We start from the raw sequence: 23,947 nt of genomic DNA on the forward strand, positions 1-23,947 counted from the left end.
CATTAAAGAAGACCTGATCCAGCTAAAAAACGGATCCGGCGCATCAGTTTTTCTGAATTTAGGTCGGATCCGTTTTTTAAACATTACCCGGATTTAGCCTGAGCATAAAAACCTGATGTGTGAAAGTAGCCTTATGATGCACGTGGGCTGTCATGTGGGCAATCCTTACTGTAACACTGTCTTCATGTCTACTTACACAAACGCGATATGCAATCAAATATAGAAAAGTCTAATTTCTAAAAGTGGCCTTCTGTGAGTGTTATATGTTACATGGTGGAGCTGAAAATCTGCCAGTGCAAATCTGTTATGGATTAAGGGGTGAAAGCAAAGCTCTGAACTGCTGTTCACCGAGCAAAGCAACGGCTCAAGCAACATGGCTGCCCCCATAGTCATCTATAGAGATTAGAATAAAAAAATCTACAGTCAGATAATATAAAGCAGATTAAAAGAAGGCTAACAATTCAGAATCTGACTTTAATTAGTGAAATTATGATGCACAGGCTGAAACTAGTGATGAGCAAACGTGCGCGGATAAGGCCTCTTTCACACTTCCGTCTTTCTGCTTACGTCGCAATCCGTTGATTTTTGAAAATGCAGGATCCTGCATTTTCCCATACACTTGAATTGTAGACGGATCGCGACGTATGGCCACACATAGCGTCCGTCGTGCACTGGATGCGTTGGATTTTGGCAGCCCGTCATCACAGAAAAACGTTCAAGGGAACGTTTTTCTGTACGTCGCTTCCAGTGTTTCAGACTGCGCATGCCCAGCAGGAAATATCGCTCTTACGATCTTTCCTGCTCGGCAACGCAGACGGAAGTGTGAAAGCAAACACTTCCCACTTCCTTCGGTACGTCGTGCCGACGCTTCGTGGCGGCCCCGTACCGACGGAAGTGTGAAAGAAGCCTAAGGTGTTATACAAAGATGCATGTGTTAATAGTGAGATCGGTGTGCTCGAATAATATGTTTGAGACCCCGCGGCTGGTTTACAGCTGCAAGACATGGAGGGATTTCCTGTTTGTTAGACAATCCCTGCATGTGTTCCGACTGTTGAACAGCCGTGAGGCATGTAGACATGGGGAGGCGAGCATAGTTTTCGAGCACTCCGAAGACACTCTATTAGCACATATTGTGCTCCGATAACACCTTATCCGACCACGTTCGTTCATCACAAACCCTTCAATTTACATGTGGAAGTTAAATGGAACCTATCACTAGATTCATGCTGCCCGAACCACAGGCAGCACAAATGAAAGCCTGGCAGCACAGTTGCAGACAGGTATGTCCTTCTCTGAAACGCTCCAGCGTGGATTGACAGGTCTCTCCCATATGTGTATGCTGTATAGCAAGAGACCTGGCAATCGGCTGGAGTGGTGCAGGGTCACACTGGACTACTCCGGTCTCTCCCTATAGTCTACTGCTTGGGACTTTTCAAAAATATACCTGGCTGCAATCTCCCAGCCAAGTACCGATTCATGCTGCTCGTGGTTCAGGCAGCACGGATGCAGTGACAGGTTCCCTTTAAGCTATGACTTAGATTCAATAATCGTTCCATCACTCACCTCATTTCCATTCATACATGTTAATAGTAATACGCTTATTTTGTTGCTGCTTGAATATGTAATTCATTGTGAATATAATAAATTCATAAACCCAATGTTGGAATATGAAGCTGATCTGCCATGTGGCTTCTAGTTAAAGCACATTGCATCTTCCTAAATCCCCCTTAGGCACAGTGTGTGCTCCAGCCTTTATAGATATACTGTAAATTCAGAGGATTTTCTATTGTATTTCCCCGCAGTAGGCTCAGATCTGTACAACAGTGTGATATACTTTTTTTTGTGGTGTCTCAATTTCGGCAATTACTCTTTTTCTTTCTATACAATAGGAAAATGGTTTCCTTCAGATAGAGGTAAAGGATACTCCATATTGTCTTTCCGGTGAATGAACTCCTTTGGGTATACTTGACCTATGCGTCACAAGCTATCCCTTATATACACATTAAAGATGGAGCTTAGACATGTTGTGTGAGTAGAGTTGGTGAGAATCGATACTCACTACTCGTTCCATCGCCCACCGCAATAATTTGTGGCCATAGGACGGGAGACTTGAGAACTGCCTACTAACTGACTGCATCCTCTGCTCTTTTTTTGATTAGCCGGCCTGGCATGATATCATTCACATGTGAAGTCATGCCAAGCCAGATAATCAAAAGGAGATTTGCGGAAGCCTTCAGGTTAGGAACAGTTCTCATGGCTCCCGTCCTATGGCCACAAATTACGGTCTTGACCAATGACCCAGGTTGTGCAAATCGATTCACACCTACTCAAGTATTGAGTCTTACCCACTTCCCTTTCATCTAGTCTGCAAAGTCCAAATTATTATATCGGCATGCCCTTATGACGGTTCTGTTCCCGTGCCGAAATGCGCATCACATATTTTCTTGGCATGATAAAATTATTTGGACTATACTCTGGACGTTCTTGATCAGCTGCGCCCACATCTCAGCGTTATCGTCCTGGGATCTGCTCTAATGACCTCCTAACATTCTCTCCACCGTACACTTACACAATAGTGTTCATTTTTACTGGACTCCTGTCTGACCATATTACCATTGTGTGGGAGTCCCTAAGTCAGTACATACAGACAGGTGGTTCTGTAGTCAAGCCAGGGTCATTCTTGGTCTGCTTATGTTACTCTGTCCTGTGAACAAATGTTTGCAGTTGACTTGAGAGACTATAGGTAATTTTCTTCCAACTTGTTCCTGGCTGTAGGTGGAATTGCGAACCCCAAGTTGTGATCTTGACCATAAAGATAAATCTTGGGCTGGCCAATATTGGTGGCCAAAAAGCCGATTACTTGTGTAACCCGGCCTAGTTGTTTTTAGGTGGCTTGAAGGGCTTGGTGGATCCTGACTAAGTAAATGTGGACTAATTCAAATGCAAGTCAACCAACAGAAGCCTCATTACCCTTACCAGCAATTGTGACCAAAGACTGTATTTGCCAGTTGAGATAAGTTGCATTTAGATAGGCCAACTGTGGCTGTTAAACGACCACCAATCAGTTACATGCAAACTGATCAGCTGTCGATAATGGGCTGTTTAGTCAGGTCGGCGCACAGAATGATGGTTAATGTGGTCATCCTTTGCTCATAGAACAATGTGTTTTCGCCAGGACATGTCCTGTTTACATATGGGTCGAGAACAATGTTTTTTTCAAAATGAATCTGTCAAGAATTTTGAGCTATGTCACCTATTAATATGGGCATACAGGTTATAGACTGCTGAAAAAAGTCCTACCTGTTTGCCTCATATCAGTTGCCCTGTTGTTGATAAATCCGCTTTTATCACTTTGTGTAACTGACCTTTTTTAGGCTATGAGGAGAATAGTGCCCGGAACATAACTCTGCGTCCATGCTTTATTATCAGGTGAATCGCCTCCCATAGCGTTACTGCGTGCTTATGACATCTGGTCGGGTGACGTCCACCCCTCTCTGAGCATTGGCTTCACGTTCCTACTGCACAGGTGTCGGCAAGTCACTAGTAGTAACACTCCCAGCGTTCTCCGGCATGCAGAAACACTGTGAGCTGATGTACCAGTAACTCGCCGACACCTGTGCAGTAGGAACGTGAAGCCAATGCTCATGCTCAGAGAAGGGCGGAATACTGAAGAGGAACATGGGCACTGGGACTACAGGGCTAAAACCCAACGTCACAAGCACACACAACGGGAATGAGTTCTTCCAGGAACAATAATTTATCAACCAGTGTAAATGTGCCCTTTCTGTAACCACCAAGCCTCTATGCCATCTACTGTAGCCACCAAGCCTCTATGCCATCTACTGTAGCCACCAAGCCTCTATGCCATCTACTGTAACCACCAAGCCTCTATGCCATGTACTGTAGCCACCAAACCTCTATGCCATCTACTGTAGCCACCAAGCCTCTATGCCATCTACTTTAGCCACCAAGCCTCTATGCCATCTACTTTAGCCACCAAGCCTCTATGCCATGTACTGTAGCCACCAAGCCTCTATGCCATCTACTGTAGCCACCAAGCCTCTATGCCATGTACTGTAGCCACCAAGCCTCTATGCCATCTACTTTAGCCACCAAGCCTCTATGCCATCTACTTTAGCCACCAAGCCTCTATGCCATGTACTGTAGCCACCAAGCCTCTATGCCATCTACTGTAGCCACCAAGCCTCTATGCCATCTACTGTAGCCACCAAGCCTCTATGCCATCTACTGTATCCACCAAGCCTCTATGCCATCTACTGTAGCCACCAAGCTTCTATGCCATGTACTGTAGCCACCAAACCTCTATGCCATCTACTGTAGCCACCAACTGAAGTGCCAGTGTTTGTCACCATTATGTTTTGTGCCCCATCCAGTTTAAGTGACTTTATGTCAAAACGGGGTCCATCTGTGTCATTGTCCCATGGATAATGTGGGCATATGGTTCAGAGGCCTAAAAATCATCCCACTTATAAGTTAGTTTTTGTAGAACTGATTGGTCCTGTTTCATTGAGATCATAATTGACATCAACACAACCTTTATTATTTTAAAAATATAAAGACCTAAGACAAACCTAAAAGAATATAGTAGAACTCTTCGTTATGGCCATTCAGAAGTTTAGTGACTGGGAAAAGATATTGTTGTAAATCAGCAAAATTATTAACTCACTTCTGTTGCCATGTTTGGAGTACAGCTCCTGTATAGACTTACGTATCCATGGTAACAGACTACAAATAAACCCTGTGTAGTCTGATAATGTAGTCATACTATCCCCGGATGTCCCTTACTAGCCAACCTAGGATCAGACTACAACTAGGATTTTTTTTTGAAACACAATGGTCTGCATAGGAACTCTACCCTCAACCCAATAGGACATTTTTTAATTAACACCTTTTGCAAAGTTGCTTAATTTTTCATTTTAAATGTATTTGGACATTAAAGAAAATTGTGTAGATACGATGTGATATGATGTAGGATTTCCACATGCGGACCAGTCAGACTGTGATACATTTAAAAGCATTTCCTTGGGGGATATTCGTTTTTCTTAAATACATGTTGTCACTCATTTTGCCAGTTAATTGATGGACTTTTTGCTAACTTTTTTTTCTTTTATTTAGAGAATGCTTTTAGAAACATTTATGGAACATTGTCCTAATTTTTCCAACTGGAATTGTAGACATGTAATTTTTCATCAATAACCCAAAATGACATTTCCTATGATGTAAAAGCAGATTACTTCTATGTGCCGTCTTGTTTTGTGCTGTTATTATTTTCCCTTTAAACGCATTGTAACCTATTAGTGATGAGCGAATATACTTGTTACTCGAGATTTCCCGAGCACGCTCAGGGGTCCTCCGAGTATTTTTAGTGCTTGGAGATTTAGTTTTTCTTGCCGCAGCTGAATGATTTACAGCTATTAGCCAGCTTGATTACATATGGGGATTCCCTAGCAACCAGGCAACCCCCACATGTACTTATGCTGGCTAACAGATGTAAATCATTCAGCTGCGGCAAGAAAAAATAAATCTCCGAGCACTAAAAAATACTCGGTCACTCGAGTGTGCTCAGGAAATCTCGAGTAACGAGTATATTCGCTCATCACTATTGCCTATTAACATGTTGCTTGCATTTTTTAATACAAGTTTGTGTGAACTGGATCAAATATTGCATTTTTGTGAAAATGTAGAGGATCAATTAGGACATAGAATCCAATAATATACACTATACTCATTAGCATAGGAAATGGGGACAAAATACATTATTTTTTTAAACCTCATTTTTGCAGAAAAATGTTACACAGGGCTCATTAGGAAGGGAGTTTACTCATAAATAAGTGAATGCTGCTGAATTGGAGGGCATGGGGAACCTGACAGGTTCCCTTTAAGTACCTCATCCTTGCCCCTTTTACTTAATAATGTGCCCAATCCTGGCCCCCTATGTCCCTTGACCCTTTTTGTGCCCCCTAAATACCTTGGCCCTATGATAGGGGGCACAGCCTTGGACAAGGGACCTAAGGAGCATGGCAAGGGGGTTTAGCCAGGAAACCCTAGCCAGTGCCAGTGGGGTCTAGCCAAGGGGCCTAGTCAGAGCCAAGGGTCCTATGTCCCTTGTCCCTGGCTGTGTCTCCTAGGTGCCTTTTCCTGGCCCCAGGATCATGCCACATCCACAGTGACATTAGAAAGAGAAAAAAAAGATCCTTCTTACCTGACTGCGCTCCATGCACCGCACGGCGTCCTCTTCTTAGATCCGGGGTGCTCATGTTACAATGTCTGCCGAGCTACCAGATGCCAGTGGCTGACGTGAGTTACCTGTTGCATGTGGGTCATGACAGTGACATCATGCCCCGGCAACGTCACTGTCATGTGCAGTCTGTGACAGGCACACTCATGTCAGCTGTCTGCCTCTGCTAGGTCAGCAGCCTTGTGACGGTGACATGGCAATACATTTCAACCCACATTCAGTTGACACAAATGGCCCCCCTCTGCTTCCTGATCGGGGGCCTGACAATTCTTCAGTGTCCCAGGGGGCCCGTCTATGAAGATACCCCTAGTCTCAAGTCTTTTTCAGCTTCTCACAGGTTTTCCTTCACTATTGCCCTGTATTTAGCTCCATCCATCTTCCCATCAACTCTGACCAACTACCCTGCCCCTGGTAAATAAAATCTTCCCCACAGCATGAAGCTGCTACCAACATGTTTGATGGTGGGGATGGTGTTACGAGGGTGATGTGCAGGGTTAGTTTTCTGCCACACATAGCTTTTTGCATATAGCCGAAAATATTCAACTTTGGTGTCATCTAACCCGAACACATTCTTCTATGTTCTAGCTGTGTCCCCTACATGGCTTCTTGCAAACTGCAACTGGGAATTCTTATAGCTTCCTTTTAAAAATGGCTTTCTTCTTGCCAGTCTTCCATAAAAAAAACAGATTTGTGAAGTATGCAACTGAGGGTTGGCTCACACTTGCGTATCACTAATCGGACCTATTCTCATCCAGGAGAGTGTGAAGATTCTTTTCTCACTTATCATCTGTGTGCCGTCTGTTTTTTTTTACTCCGCAATTAATTTTTTACAGAACAATTTACAATTTGATCTGCGCTGCCTCATTGAATAACATTGGTCCAAGTGCAATCTGATTTTTTTTTATCTCATTGCATTCGTCCTATTTGTACACAAGTGTGAGTGAAGCCTAATAGTTGTCCTGTGAACAGATTCTGTCACTTGAGCTATGGACCTCTTGGCTGCTTCTCTATTTAGTGCTCTCTTTGCTTGGGATGTCAGTTTAGATGGACAGTCATGTCTTTGTAGATTTGTCGTTGTGCCATACTCCTTCCATTTTTGGATGATGGATTGAACAGTGTTCCGTGAGATGTTCAAAGCTTGGCCTATTTTTGTATTACCTAACCCTGCTTTTCTCCTCCACAGCTTTATCCTTGACCTGTCTGGTGTGTTTCTTGGTTTTCATGATGCTGTTTGATCCCTAATTTTCTTAAACAAACATCTGAGACCTTCACAGAACAGCTGTAGTTATACTAAGCATAAATTACACATAGGAGGACTCAATTTCCCCTTGTATTCATCCTTAGACCTTTTACAGAGGTGGCGCTTTGCTCCAGGGTGGTCTCCAGGATAGTCCAATTACTATAGGATGCAGCAGGAAAGGGAGGACAATGGATAGAGCTGAAAGATGATCGGCCGTGATACCAGGGAGCAGATGAGAGATGGATTCAAATCTTAGACGACCCTTGACTTAGAATTACACTTTATGATCTGTTTTTTTCTTTCAGGAATATATAGAATGTCATATCAAGTATTTATCATTAAATATGTTTTTTTATATCACATGAGAATCTATTTAATATGAATCTTGTTCTTCTTTTATTCCAGAGTGACCGACTCCTCATCAAAGGAGGGAGAATCATTAATGATGACCAGTCCTTCTACGCCGATATTTACCTCGAAGATGGCCTTATTAAGTAAGTGTTACTGTAACGTCATGTCCACAGAATATTTCCACGGTTCACCTTTTGTAAGGTTAGGAAATGGCAGCAATTCTTCATAGGCTATTCACAAGTTTGAGAGATTCAGGCAATAGGGAAGAAAGTAAGAAAATTAAAGGGGATCTCCAGGACCAGGATAACATGGCTGCTGTCTCCCTAAATCGGTGCTACACGTGTCAGTCGGTTGTATCTGTCATCACAGCTGAGCCTCATTTAAGTTGTAATACCACTAACAACCAGGGATGGGTGTGGCACTGTTTTGGAAGAAAGAAACCATATTTTCAAGAATGAAAACATTGGGGAGGGCAGTAATTGCTATTCTTTATTTGGAAAGTCATTTGGCTTTTAAAGGTGAAAAATTTAGCTAAAATGATTGTATGAATCAATCTTTGCAATTCTCCACTGATCGTGTCTCATCACGGCTAATCACTGATCATAGCTGATTATAGATGTTTTCTGATCACTGCTGGTGATCACGGCTAATCACTGATGACGGCTGTTCTCTGATCACGGCTGTTCTCTGATCACGGCTGTTCTCTGATCATGGCTGTTCTCTGACCATGGCTGTTCTCTGATCACAGCTGTTCTATGCTCATGGCTGATTATAACTGTTCTCTGATCACTGCTGGTAATTACGGCTAATTACTGAACTGATCACGGCTGTTCTCTGATCGCGGCTGTTCTCTGATCGCGGCTGTTCTCTGATCGCGGCTGATTACAGCTGTTCTGACCACTGCTGGTGATCACGGCTAATTACTGAACTGATCACGGCTGGTGATCATGGCTGTTCTGTGATCGTGGCTGTTCTCTGATCACAGGTGATTACAGCTGTGATCGCTGCTGATCACTACTGATCTGATACCAGTTGTTCTTTGAAAAAAATATATAGTTGCGCTCTGAATTACCAAGAAATTAAAAAATTGGAATTACATTAGATAAACGCTACATTGTTTACATATGGAATATTGAAAAAATTGGAGATGCAATATTGCTATAGGAAAATTACGCTGAGTATTATGCGCTGAGTATCTTCTTTTTACTGTAATTTTCATATAGCAATATTGCATCTCCAATTTTTCCAACATTCCATATGTACTGTGATGTAGCGATGTCCTTGCTGTGCAGTGAATAGGCAGTGACCCATATAAAGTTCAAACAAAGTCTTGTTTATTTCACAGCATACTCACAAACCGGGAAAATAAGCAACAAGTCTTTCAGTATGCAGCCAGGAAAAAATAACGACAGTCCACAATCCGTTGCCGTGAACGTAATACACCACTGTGTACGCTGGGGTGTCAGGCTTTTCAGGCTCTGCCAGGCCCGTGTTGCGCCACACGGACAGAGCTCCTCATAAAGCTCCTGCTAGGTCTGACTCCCAGACCAACATTGACACACCCAACTCTCTTGCAGGGTTTTTTTTTCTTTCCTCCAGATTCTATGGTCATGGGCCACTATAAGATCTGGGCTGGAGGAAACGGACCGGCCCCACTGCCTTCCTGCAGTCCGTTTCAAAAATAAAAGCCCATACCGGGTTTTCCTGAATAATTTCTGGTTCAAATAACTTGATCCAGTTCACACTCACTTTTATTCTTCCCTGTGTCTCACAGGCAAACCTGCTGTGAGCACAGGGCACTCCAGCGGATCTAATATGCTTCTAAGCACATCCTGGGGGATACATAGCGACCCTCGCATATGACACCGGTCACTGCCTTACATACTCCCCCCTCAGTTCAGACTTGTGGGGTTGAACATTTGTCAGCATACATGGTGCCCGAGACAGGGCATCCGCATTTCCCTGTGATTTCCCAGCCCGATGTTCCACAGAGAAGCTGAAGTTTTGTAGGGACAAGAACCATCTGGTGACTCGGGCATTCCTCTCTTTTGCATTTCTCATCCAGACCAGGGGTGAATGGTCCGTTACCAACCGAAACTGACGGCCGAGCAAATAGTAGCGTAGGGACTCCAAGGCCCATTTAATCGCCAAGCACTCCTTCTCCACTACGCTATAATTTTTCTCTGCCGGGGTCAGTTTCCTGCTTAATTAGGTGACTGGATGCTCATCCCCATTCACCTCTTGCGACAGCACCGCTCCTAAGCCTACCTCTGAGGCATCGGTTTGCACAATAAAGGTTTTCTTGAAGTCGGGGCTGATGAGGACCGGCTGTCCACACAACGCTGACTTCAGAGACTGGAAAGCTTCCTCTGCTTGAGGATTCCACTTGACCATCACCGTTTTCTTCCCTTTTTAACAGGTCCGTTAGGGACGCCGATTTACCAGCAAAATTGGGTATAAATCGACGGTAATACCCAATGATGCCAAGGAATGCCCTCACTTGTTTGGAACTTAAGGGCTTGGGCCAGTTTTGAATGGCCTCAATTTTGTTCACTTGAGGTTTGATCACCCCTCGGCCGATCACGTATCCTAAGTACCGGGCTTCCGTGAGACCTATTGGGCTTTTCTTTGGGTTTGCTGTTAACCCTGCGGCTCTAAGAGATTCCAGCACTGCTTGTACCTGGGACAGATGGGTATCCCAGTCGGTACTAAAGATGACTATGTAATCCAAATAGGCCGACGCGTAATCTCTATGTGGTGCTAACACAATGTCCATCAGCCTCTGGAATGTGGCCGGAGCCCCATGTAACCCAAAAGGTAAGACAACGTATTGGAAGAGACCCTCTGGGGTTATAAAAGCAGTCTTTTCTTTCGCTGACTCTGTTAAGGGAACCTGCCAGTAACCTTTCGTGAGATCCAGCGTGGTGAAGTACTGTGCCTTCCCCAGTCTCTCAATTAGCTCGTCCACCCGTGGCATGGGATATAGGTCAAATTTTGACACTTCATTTAACTTCCTAAAGTCATTACAGAAGCGTAATGACCCATCAGGTTTTGGTATTAGTACAATGGGGCTAGCCCACTCACTTCAGGACTCCTCAATGACTCCCAACTGAAGCATTTGCTTTACCTCGGCCGCGATGGCTTGCCTTCGGGCTTCTGGCACTCGGTAGGGTTTCATTCGCACCTTTACCTGGGGCTCAGTGACAATGCCATGCTGAATCACTGAGGTTCGCCCCGGCAGCTCTGAGAATACATCCATATTCTGCTGTACCAAAGCTCGAGCCTCCCGCCGCTGCTGTTTTGTGAGGTCATCATTGATTTTTACCTCACACCCGGCTGTGTCCTTGGCGAGTGCCAGAGGGACCTCCGATTGTATGACCGTAGTTGCTTCTGTGACCAAACATTCTCGGTCCTTCCAGGCCTTTAGCAGGTTTACATGGTACAGCTGCTCGGGTTTTCTTTTCCCGGGTTGGTACACTTTGTAATTCACTTCCCCCACCTTCCCCCGTATCTCATAAGGCCCTTGCCACTTGGCCATGAGTTTACTCTCTGGGGTGGGCACTAGTACCAACACCCGGTCTCCTTCTTTAAAGGTCCTGACCGTGGCCCTTTTATTATATGTACGGCTCTGAGCGGCCTAGGCATCCAACAGATGCTCCTTTACTATGGGTTGCACGACCGCAATCTGATCCTTCATACTTGCCACATACTCGATTACACTTTTATGTGGAGTGGGCTCCTGTTCCCACGTCTCTTTGGCTACATCCAGCAGTCCCCTTGGGTGTCTGCCATACAATAGCTCAAATGGGGAGAACCCCGTGGACGCCTGCGGTACCTCGCGTATGGCGAACATTAAATATGGCAATAACATATCCCAATCTTTCCCATCCTTGGCGACCACCTTTTTGAGCATGGCCTTGAGGGTCTTATTAAACCTCTCGACCAACCCATCGGTTTGTGGATGGTACACTGACGTACGTAACTGTTTAATTTGGAGCAATTTACATAGCTCCTTAGTCACTTTAGACATAAAAGGGGTTCCCTGATCTGTAAGGATCTCCTTGGGAAGCCCCAGGCGACAAAACACGGCAAACAGTTCACGGGCTATGAGTTTAGCTGAAGTGTGCCGGAGCGGTATCGCCTCTGGATACCGGGTGGCGTAGTCTACGACTACTAATATGTGCTGGTGGCCCCGGGCAGATTTTACTATTGGTCCTACCAGATCCATCGCTATCCGCTCAAAAGGTACCTCTATGATGGGCAGAGGCACTAATGGGCTCCGGTAGTTCGTGGTGGGTGAGGTTAGTTGACACTCAGGACATGTGTCACAGTACTTTGTAACCTCAGCGTAGACACCAGGCCAAAAGAACCTCTGTAATATGCGCTCTAACGTCTTTTTGGCCCCCAAGTGCCCCCCCCAACATGTGAGTGTGAGCCATGTCGATCACCGCCCGACGATAGGGTTGGGGCACTACCAGTTGTTCCACCACCTCATCCCGGATTTTATCAACCCTGTACAGTAACTCCTGGTTGATCATCATCCGGGGAAACTCTTTTTCTGCACCAGGTTGTTGGGCCACCCCATTCACCTCGATTACTCTTTCCCTTGCCCGGGTCAGAGTGGGATCCTGGAGCTGGGCAGTCCCGAACTTACCAGGAGACACCTCCAGCTCAGGAATTGGTGGATTTTCCTCCACCTCTCCTGCCAATACCTCTAGGGGAAACCTATCGGGATTACACACTGTCCCTATGGTGGCGACCCCTACGGCAGGTATCCCTGACTCGGGATCTTCAGGTTCTGCACCTGGAACGCTTTTTACCCTGAGAGGGTTAACTCTGTTCTCCCAGAGGGACCAGAACAGGGGCAAGTCTCTACCGATCACAGTCCCATACGGAAGAGTCTTTACCATGCCCACCACATGTTTTATCTCTCCACATGGGGTGGAGAAAGTGACCTCCGCAGTCGGGTACTCTCGGAGGTCCCCATGTATGCACACTACCCCCACCTTCCGTCCATTAGGACTGTCCCCAGCAACCAGGGACCAGGGTCACCAAGCTCCCTGAGTCCAAGAGAGCATCCGTCCGGTACCCGTTCACGAGTACTCTACACAGCTGAGGTTCGGTGCCGGCAGGGTCTGTAGTGGCAATGCAGACTGGCTGGGCATACATAGACACCCGACGGGTATACCCGCAGTCCATGGGTTCTGTTGTTAGGGGGCAATTAGCAACCACATGTCCAGGTTCTTGGCATCGCCAACACGTAACGACTGTGGCACGGGGTAACCTTGAGGCCAGTTTAGGGGACACAGGTCTGTGGTCACTCTCTTTCCGAGACAACCCCTCAGCACGGACTCGGTCCGGTTTTGTCCCAGTGGAGGGTCGTGGATTTTTCTCAGACTCCTGAGCTGGTGTAGCCTTACGTGACAGCCGAAGCGGAGCAGTGTCCCGTATAAAGTCCTGGGTGGCCTTATACCGCTCTACAACCTGGTCTAGGGTGCCCAGGTCCCCTTGACCCACCCAACGCTGTATGGCTGCTGGCAGAGCCCTCACCAGTCGGTCGACCACCCTCTCCACTATCTGACCTGTGGTTAAAGTCTCAGGTTGGAGCCACCGTTTCACAAGTTGCAGTAAGTAAAAAATCTGAGACCGGGCAGGCTGGGCTTCCACAAAAGTGCAAGAAAACACCCGTTGAGCTCTCACATAAGTATTAACCCCCAGTCGGGCAAGGATCTCACCTTTTAGCTTGGCATAGTCCTGGGCATCCTCCCGACTGAGGTCAAAGTAGGCCTTTAGCGCATCACTCCTCAGGAACGGAGCCACAACTTCAGCCCACTGTGCTGCTGGCAGATTCTCCCGCTCTGCCGTGCGCTCATAGACGGTGAGGAAGGCTTCCACGTCATCTTCCGGACTCAATTTCCTCAGAGCGGAGCGGACCTTGTCTTGGGCATCGCGACGTTCCGGGGTCGGTGCTGGAGGTGCCTCACGCAGGGCTGTAATTTGCTGCAGCAACAGGTTGTTAGTTTGTTGCTGTTGTTGCTGTGTGAGGACCAGCTGCCTCAGAATCTCCTCCATTTTGTTTGTAGGCCTGAGTTGCAATGTAGCAGGCTTGATGACAGACATGCAAATGGTGTTGGGGTATGCCTTAATTCACACTGCTCCGCATTCTCCAACCAAATGTGATGTAGCGATGTCCTTGCTGTGCAGTGAATAGGCAGTGACCCATATAAAGTTCAAATAAAGTCTTGTTTATTTCACAGCATACTCACAAACCGGGAAAATAAGCAACAAGTCTTTCAGTATGCAGCCAGGAAAAAATAACGACAGTCCACAATCCGTTGCCGTGAACGTATTACACCACTGTGTACGCTGGGGTGTCAGGCTTTTTAGGCTTTGCCTGGCCCGTGTTGCACCACACGGACAGAGCTCCTCATAAGACTCCTGCTAGGTCTGACTCCCAGACCAACATTGACACACCCAGCTCTCTTGCAGGGTTTTTTTTTCTTTCCTCCAGATTCTATGGCCATGGGCCACTATAAGATCTGGGCTGGAGGAAACGGACCGGCCCCACTGCCTTCCTGCAGTCCGTTTCAAAAATAAAAGCCCATACCGGGTTTTCCTGAATAATTTCTGGGTCAAATAACTTGATCCAGTTCACACTCACTCTTATTCTTCCCTGTGTCTCACAGGCAAACCTGCTGTGAGCACAGGGCACTCCAGCGGATCTAATATGCTTCTAAGCACATCCTGGGGGATACATAGCGACCCTCGCATATGTCACTGGTCACTGCCTTACAGTACATAATGTAGCGTTTATGTATTTTTCAGTGGCAGTAATGCAATTCCAATTTTCAAAATTTCTTAGTATTTCTGAGTGCAGCCATATTTTTTTTTGCAATTATAGTCTTGGATGTCACCTGTACACACTTGGATGTGCTGGTCAGTTTTTCTGTTTCTACAAGTCGTTCTCTGATTATGGCTGATTACGGCTGATTACAACTATTTTCTGATCAAGTCTGTTCTCTGATCACTGCCGATCGCAACTGATCGCTGAACCTGGTTGATCTCTGATCACGGCCGATCATGGCTAATCACAGGTGATAACTATTCAATCACAGTTGATCACATCTGATCACTTCTAAAAAGTAGCAGAAAGTTCATCAGAGTCAGTTTCGGATATTATCTTTTTTTAATTATTGCTTCTGATTCCTGGAGGACTGAAAAGCTAAGTTGTCTTGTAGACTGGAGCAACCACTGCCCAAGTTCTCTTCATCCAAAAGAGGTTTCCTTATCTCTCCTTTGTTTTTGTTGAAAAGTTTTGTAACATTTTGATATATTTATGAATAAATTACCATAGTTTTCATTTTACGACCTCTGCTTGCGGTCAGTAAGACGCCTTGTATTTCTATCATCTAGACAAATTGGAGAGAACTTGATCGTTCCTGGTGGAGTGAAGACCATTGAAGCCAATGGACGGATGGTTATTCCTGGTGGCATCGACGTTAACACCTACCTACAGAAACCCTACTTGGGTATGACGACTCTCGATGATTTCTACCAAGGAACTAAGGCTGCAGTGGCAGGAGGGACCACCATGATCAGTAAGTAGATTAGGGCGGATTATTTTTTTGAATGGAAATCTCTTTTTAATGTAATTTATAATCTTAATGTGGAAAGTTACAGCTTAAAAATTGTGAGAAACCAAAGTGTCCAGTATGCATCTATGGTGAATAATAGTATTTGTGCATGATGCTCGCACCGTGCATTTTCTAATGGCACATGTTTGGTGTTTACTGAAATTTTTTTTTATAGTTTTTCTTATTATTAAGGGGAAAATGGAAAAGCCACCATTTCAGTCTTCAGGATTTCATTTTTACGGCATTTTCAAAGTGATGTAAGCCACGTGTTTACTTTATTATGGGCGTCTCTGAAATTACTGCAATACCAAATTTAAATTTTTTTGACACTTTTGCACAATATATATATATATATATATATTTATTTTATTATTATTTTTTTTTAACCAAAAATGAATCATTTGTTGCCATATTCTGGGAGTGAATTTTTATATTTTTTTGTTTCATCTCCAGTTGTCATCCTACTTGTATCTATGTTGCATCCATTTTTTTTCCACTGAAATATTTTCGTTCCCAAGCCAATAAGTAGATACCTGGAAGGTGTCGCGAAACACGGAAGCAAAGCCGAAACCTTCCGATTGACCTCTGCGTTTCACAGATCACCAAAGACTCCGGTGGCCCGCTGTGATCCGCGAACCTGGATCTGCTCTGCGTATTAGGCCTCGTTCACACATCCATCATTTCTTGTATCAGTAATATCCATGGCTTTCACGGATAGCACTCATACCTGTCTCTGGGGCCATTCACATGACCGTGATTTTTCGTAGGCCAAGCAGTGTGCGGAAAATTGCGGAGACATGTCCAACATTCGTGTCCGATAAAAATCGTCATTACAAATCTATGGGCCAGATACTCATGGATCATCAGAAAGGAGAAGGTGGAGAAACTTTTCTATTTTTGTCCACGTACAAGAAAAACTGATGACACACCGACCAAACTCTGATCAAAGTGTTATCAGAAAAATTGCACTGTCTTTCTCGTATGTGAAAAAAACAGACGTCTGAATGAGGCCTTGTTGATTCATGTTTTTCATAGATTTGTATATAGATCCATTATGCTTATGGTCTCTTCAGAGAGGAAGAGGATGAGAATGCTAGAGTTCTAATTTTCTTCCTCTTTGAAGACACAATTTGCCTATTTAATTTCCCAGGGATGCATGCATGGTCTATAAGTCTCCTCGCTCTGACATTCCCGGCTTGGCCAGTCACCACTGCTACATTGGAGCATAATGCAAGTCGGTGAGGTTGTATGGTCACCTGCCAGGAACCCCAAGTTGGAAAATGTCATACCTGGTTGAATGTTTGGCCACTTGCTTGTTGTGGCACTTTGCAGGTCACTTTGGTGTACTACCGCCTTTGACCTGTCGCAGATCACCGTGTAACCCCAACCTAATGGGTGTACTAAGATGGCAAATCTTTGGTTTATTCACCTAACAAGGGAATATTTGTAATGTCTTTGAAATGGATATTTGTTTGATAATCCAAAGTCCTGACATTTTGGAATAATATGGGATATTCTGTATTTACAAAAAGATTGCCTTATTAACTGAACTATTAGGTGTGTAAAGCTTTAGATCCCTTGGACAGGTAGTTGATTATCTGAATACTAGAAATATACACTGAAGGTTCTTACTAAACGACTGTCAGCAGAGACACATAGTATATTAGAATCTTTTAATATACAGTACAGACCAAAAGTTTGGACACACCTTCTCATTTAACCCTGCTGTTGTCTTCGGTCAAAAACGACCGATTTTGAACTTTAATATTTTTTAAAATATTCAAGATGCGGTTCTGAAACTTGTGGTTGATTGACTTTTCCTCATTTGAGGGGTTCTTATTATGCGTATTGTTAGATATATTTTTTTTATGTTTACTTTTTGCTCCACAATTTTTTATACACTTGTACTCTTCGGTCAAAAATGACCGATAGCCTTTTATAGTGATCTCCAGCCATTTTATGAGTAAAATAAAGGAGCTATAATCTCATTTTGGACTATATATTACATCTACTACTATTTATCAATTTATTTAGGTCCTTTTGGTCCATGCAGATTTACACATGCATTTATTGTTATTAGTTATAGTTTACAGTTGGATGAATCATTATTTTTGTATGTGCAAATGTGCAATATGCATAAATATTCCAATAAAGCCATGTTAAATGTTTTGACACAGAAAAAATAGAAAGTATGTTTTTCTTTCCATTTTTCATTTGTTTATAAACAACCAGGTTCACATACAATAGAATACTGCAAAAATTATTCAATTAAAACACTTAAATTAGCTAAAAATCAAGACTTTATTAGGTCCGGTCAAAAATGACCGGAAGATAACAAGTGTATAGTGGTAACCAGGAGAATAGCAGGGTTAAAGATTTTTCTGTATTTTCATGACTATGAAAATCGTACATTCACACTGAAGGCATCAAAACTATGAATTACCACATGTGGAATTATATACTTAACAAAAAAGTGTGAAACAACTGAAATTATGTCTTATATTCTAGGTTCTTCAAAGTAGCCACCTTTTGTTTTGATGACTGCTTTGCACACTCTTGGCATTCTCTTGATGAGCTTCAAGAGGTAGTCACCGGGAATGGTTTTCCAACAATCGTGAAGGAGTTCCCAGAGATGCTTAGCACTTGTTGGCCCTTTTGCCTTCACTCTGCGGTCCGGCTCACCCCAAACCATCTCGATTGGGTTCAGGTCTGGTGACTGTGGAGGCCAGGTCATCTGACGTAGCACCCCATTACTTTCCTTCTTGGTCAAATAGCCCTTACACAGCCTGGAGGTGAGTTTGGGGTCATTGTCCTGTTGAAAAATAAATGATGGTCCAACTAAACGCAAACCGGATGGAATAGCATGCCGCTGCAAGATGCTGTGGTAGCCATGCTGGTTCAGTATGCCTTCAATTTTGAATAAATCCCTAACAGTGTCACCAGCAAAGCACCCCCACACCATCACACCTCCTCCATGCTTCACGGTGGGAACCAGGCATGTAGAGTCCATCCGTTCACCTTTTCTGCATCGCACAAAGACACGGTGGTTGGAACCAAAGATCTCAAATTTGGACTCATCAGACCAAAGCACAGATTTCCACTGGTCTAATGTCCATTCCTTGTGTTCTTTAGCCCAAACAAGTCTCTTCTGCTTGTTGCCTGTCCTTAGCAGTGGTTTCCTAGCAGCTATTTTACCATGAAGGCCTGCTGCACAAAGTCTCCTCTTAACAGTTGTTGTAGAGATGTGTCTGCTGCTAGAACTCTGTGTGGCATTGACCTGGTCTCTAATCTGAGCTGCTGTTAACCTGCGATTTCTGAGGCTGGTGACTCGGATAAACTTATCCTCAGAAGCAGAGGTGACTCTTGGTCTTCCTTTCCTGGGGCAGTCCTCATGTGAGCCAGTTTCTTTGTAGCGTAGTTTTCCCAATTTTTCGGACTGACTGACCTTCCTTTCTTAAAGTAATGATGGCCACTCGTTTTTCTTTACTTAGCTGCTTTTTTCTTGCCATAATACAAATTCTAACAGTCTATTCAGTAGGACTATTAGCTGTGTATCCACCAGACTTCTGCACAACACAACTGATGGTCCCAACCCCATTTATAAGGCAAGAAATCCCACTTATTAAACCTGACAGGGCACACCTGTGAAGTGAAAACCATTCCCGGTGGCTACCTCTTGAAGCTCATCAAGAGAATGCCAAGAGTGTGCAAAGCAGTCATCAAAGCAAAAGTTGGCTACTTTGAAGAACCTAGAATATAAGACATAATTTCAATTGTTTCACACTTTTTTGTTAAGTATATAATTCCACATGTGTTAATTCATAGTTTTGATGACTTCAGTGTGAATGTACAATTTTCATTGTCATGAAAATACAGAAAAATCTTTAATTGAGAATGTGTGTCCAAACTTTTGGTCTGTACTGTACATATATTAAAGGGAATCTGTTTGTAAAATCTATTCTGTCAATATATTATCATACAGGTCATTGAAATGTAAATTCATCAACACCTTTATGTCATGTATCTGTTGCTGCATTCCTGAGTAATTTTTATTCATATGTTAATTAAGTGCTCTGGGAGTGATGGAGCACTTCTGAAACCTTTTCTTCCTGAGGTTGATTCCCTACCAAACCCCGGCCTTGATTGATCTCTCACTGTCAGGAGCCAGGCAGGGAAATCAGACAGTGAGCTATCATAGACGATATATTGTATCAATGTGTCACACTTGTGCCTCTTTCCTTTTAGTTGACCATGTGGTTCCAGACCCGGGATCAAATATTTTAGCTTCATTTGAAAAATGGCACGAGGTAGCGGATACCAAATCCTGCTGTGATTACTCCCTCCACGTGGACATCACCAGCTGGTATGATGGGATCCGAGAAGAGCTGGACATTCTGATGCAAGACAAAGGTATACAAGGACCTGTCACTACTTTCTGTTCACATCTACATAGTGGTTACATTCTACAATAGGTGCTACCTGTGCCCTATGATCCATTCACTTGCATACAACACTAATCTTCCTTTTAAACCAGATAGAATCCACGACAGAACCACCAATATAGATATAAACGCATGTCGTAAAGGAATCAGACGATTTGCTAATACGTATAGCGGTGTTCAGACTACAGTATCTCTTTGGCAGATATCAGGTGAAGGAATGATTGGGCATGTTGGATTTTCACATGCTCGATCCTTTTGTTCTGATTGTCAAATGCAGCCCTTGGTCGTTTTGAGGGGCGGCAGTAAGTATCCTTTAATGGGTTGTCCGGCCTTCGGCTACAAGTCTGCAGTCAATCTATGTGACTGCAGACTTGTGAAACTTCAAAACACACACACTACGCGATGTGAGGATTCGCTGGCGCAAAGGATAACCAGACACGTTACTTCAGGTAGTTGATTTGCAAATATGTGGTCACATGCCGAGTAGATGAGCACGGCCTCGCTCAATACAGGTGTATTGAATGTAGCTGGACAGTCTAGTTGAAATGTGGCTGAAAATATACAAATCCAGTGACATTATACATGGGAGCTCTGTATATAGTGTACAGGTAATACTGTGATCACTGGTGACATTATACACAGGAGCTCTGTATATAGTGTATAGTGTCAGTGTACAAGGTAACACACTGACTTACCAGTGATGTCACTATTTGAAGTCCTTTAGCTTCGCTTTTCTTCTTCATCTGGCACAGACTGCCATGACTTATTGCAACCAGGACTCATCTCTGCAGAAAATATCAATAGTTGATGAAAAAAGGCGACATAGTGCTGACCTACACAGTAACAGTTTGTGCTCCCCATGGAAAACAACATTCTAAAAAGAATGGTAAATTATATTACAGCAGCAATGTTCCCTATTTGGCCCTTACAGTAATTATGTCCGTCTACTTGCCACTATAAACTAATAATGTAAGTTCCTCATTTTGGCGTCCCTCAACCTGGCCCATTTAATTAATAATGTTCCCCATCTTGGGCCCCTATGTCCTTGGTGCTGGCCCTTATGTCCCTTGTGCTGACCCCTATGACCCTTGTGCTGGCCCCATGCCTCTGATCTTAGGTCCATGGTCCCATGTCCCTGGACCCACATCATGCCGCATCCACAGAATAAGAAAAAAAAGAAACTCTTCTTACTTGCTTGATCTCCCAGCGCCGCTCTCTCTCTTCAGATCCGGCACGGTCGTGTTAAAATGGTTGCTGACCTATTAGAGGCTGGCGGCAGACATCAGGCAGACGGCTTATGAAAATGACCTCAATGTGTGCAGTGATGTCAGCCGTCGGCTTCTCATAGGTTGGCGGCCATGTTAACTATTGCAGTGCAGACGCACAATCAATTGAAACCGTCCTGTTCGGGGGCCCACAAGAGAATCATCCAGTGTCCCGGGGCTGCAGTCCAACCCTTTGTGGCTCACAGATCCTCTGGGGTGTAGCTTTAGGCTGTCCTACATAATTAATCTGTGGTCCACGCCTCCTTACTAAAGACCATAAAAAGCAGCACTAAATAAAAAAGGCTCATATCTCTGCATATGTATGGCAGGTTAAAAAATCAAAAACTGAATACCTTGGGGGAACAGTGGGAATAAAATAACAGCAAGGACTGTTCTCTTTTGACTTGATGGCAAAACCTCTTTGGCACCAAAATGTCCATACTGCGTCTCTTCCAGCTCTGCTGCTCCCTGTTTACTGGACACGGTGACGGTGTACTCTTTTCCTCTCTTGTGTCTGCTGCCAAGGAGCTTTAAGGGTGTGTTCACACTGTAGCTTTTTATGTCTGACAAAAAATGTCCATTTTTTTAATCATTTTCTGAGCACATTTTCTTTTTATTAGTATTTTTATGCTTTTTTTTTTTTTACTGGCGTTTTCCAAAAGTATTTTTGAAATACCGCTCGCATTTTTTTGTGGTGGAAATACTACACAAACACGCAAAGGAAAACCTAATCCATGCGTCTTTTTCTGAGATTTTTTGTAGCCTTTCCATTGACTTGTAAAGCATTCAGTATCTTTACTTGTTACTTCTTTTAAACACTTAGTGTATGTTCTCATGATGAGTTTTTTTTTCTGCTCCGTATTTTCGAAAAAATGCAAGTACCTCTTTTACCTCGGCAACATCAAAAACTCATCATGGGAACCTAGCCTTAACGTCTTTGGAAAGTCTAAAGCATTTAAAAGAAGCTCAAAAGCCTGAACATGTGAACAGCGAGTCGTTTTTGCATAGAAATTAGATGCTTATTCTTTTGAGACATTTTTTTTTTGTCGTCGTTTTCCTTTATGGATGAAAAAAAATCTCTGGGGATAAAGACGCAGTGTAGTTTGGATACTACTGATATCTGCTGTACTTGATTTGCATGATATAAATCAGATTTAATAAATATTAACCTATATAATAATAATAATAAGAAGAAAAAAATTATCAATAAAGAAAAAAAAACGTAATGGTAACTTGGGTGATTTCAGGCCTGCTAGACTCTTCAGGGTTTCAGGCCTGTTAGACCCCTTAGGGTTTCAGGCCTGTTAGATCTCTGAGGGTTTAAGGCCTGTTAGATCTCTCAGGGCTTCAGGCCTGTTAGACCCCTCAGGGTTTCAGGCCTGTTAGACCTCTCAGGGTTTCAGGCCTTTTAGACCTCTCAGGGTTTCAGGTCTGTTAGACCCCTCAGGGTTTTAGGTCTGTTAGATCTCTCAGGGTTTCAGGCCTGTTAGACCTCTGAGGGTTTCAGGCCTGTTAGACCTCTGAGGGTTTCAGGCCTGTTAGACCTCTGAGGGTTTCAGGCCTGTTAGATCTCTCAGGGTTTCAGGCCTTTTAGACCTCTCAGGGTTTCAGGACTGTTAGACCTCTCAGGGTTTCAGCCCTGTTAGACCTCTGAGGGTTTCAGGCCTGTTAGACCTCTCATGGTTTCAGGCCTGTTAGACCTCTGAGGGTTTCAGGCCTGTTGACCTCTGAGGGTTTCAGGCCTGTTAGACCTCTCAGGGTTTCAGGCCTTTTAGACCTCTCAGGATTTCAGGCCTGTTAGACCTCTCAGGGTTTCAGGTCTGTTAGACCTCTCAGGGTTTCAGACCTGTTAGACCTCTGAGGGTTTTAGGCCTGTTAGACGCCTCAGTATTTCAGGCCTGTTAGACCGCTCACATGCATTGACTGGCACTGGAAAGCGAAGGCTGATTCCAGTACACGTGGGCCACCCCGCCACAGTACAACGCCGGTGTGAAATTTCCGCCTAGCTCTTGCATCAGACACTTCAATCAAAGCAATAGAATGCCAAGTTATGAGAAACTGACAATAATAATATTTTTAATTTCTATAGCGCCAACATATTCCGTCGCACTTTACATTTTAGACATATTGCTGACTGCAAGTCTACAGCACAGGACAATTTCGGCAGCACATTTTTCCGCAGCGTTAGAATGAGATTTAGTTACACTTGCCTTTATTTGTTTTTTTGGGAACTGACAAAAAATACATTTAAAAAAAGATCTGATGCATAACTGATACAATCGGAAGCAGAGAGACCCCGCCGATTACAGGGTCCGTCTGGGTTCTTCCGTTAAGTTCCCCTTATAGTACAGATGAAATAGTTGTGCATGATGCACAAAAATGGCCACAACGGAGCCCAAACGATAATCTCTCACCCCAGAGGTGAGAAAACAGAATTCCCAAATGTTCCACACTTCAATGCCGGGGACCTAATCTTACAATGGCAAATTCCTCTTGTAACCAGTTTGTCTTTACATAGTCATATTGGTTCCGCCATTTTTAGGAGACCTAACAGTGTTTCTTTATTTCCTCTTTACAGGTGTCAATTCATTCCAGGTGTACATGGCCTACAAAGACCTATACCAAATGTCAGATAGCCAGGTACCTGTGTGCTTCAGTTTTCTGACATTAGAACACAAATTCCGATTTTTCTACATAGAGCGCCGCTCTTCTCCATTGACTGCGTCTGGTATTGCCATTCAATTGGATAGACCTGA

At 43.9% G+C, this 23,947-nt stretch overlaps 1 protein-coding gene across 2 annotated transcripts in view; it reads left to right on the top strand.

Moving 5' to 3' along the window:
- CRMP1 (collapsin response mediator protein 1) overlaps positions 1 to 23,947 on the top strand; it is a 109,530-nt gene that overhangs the window by 39,941 nt on the left and 45,642 nt on the right. For both annotated transcript variants that reach the window (XM_077280128.1, XM_077280129.1), the window contains exons 2-5: positions 7,905 to 7,993; positions 15,264 to 15,448; positions 19,730 to 19,894; positions 23,770 to 23,831. In XM_077280128.1, coding sequence (XP_077136243.1) covers positions 7,905 to 7,993; positions 15,264 to 15,448; positions 19,730 to 19,894; positions 23,770 to 23,831 — 501 coding nt within the window. The remainder of the gene's footprint in view (positions 1 to 7,904; positions 7,994 to 15,263; positions 15,449 to 19,729; positions 19,895 to 23,769; positions 23,832 to 23,947) is intronic.

This window comes from Ranitomeya variabilis, chromosome 1 (assembly GCF_051348905.1).
Source record: "Ranitomeya variabilis isolate aRanVar5 chromosome 1, aRanVar5.hap1, whole genome shotgun sequence".
NCBI classification, from domain to species: Eukaryota; Metazoa; Chordata; class Amphibia; order Anura; family Dendrobatidae; genus Ranitomeya; species Ranitomeya variabilis.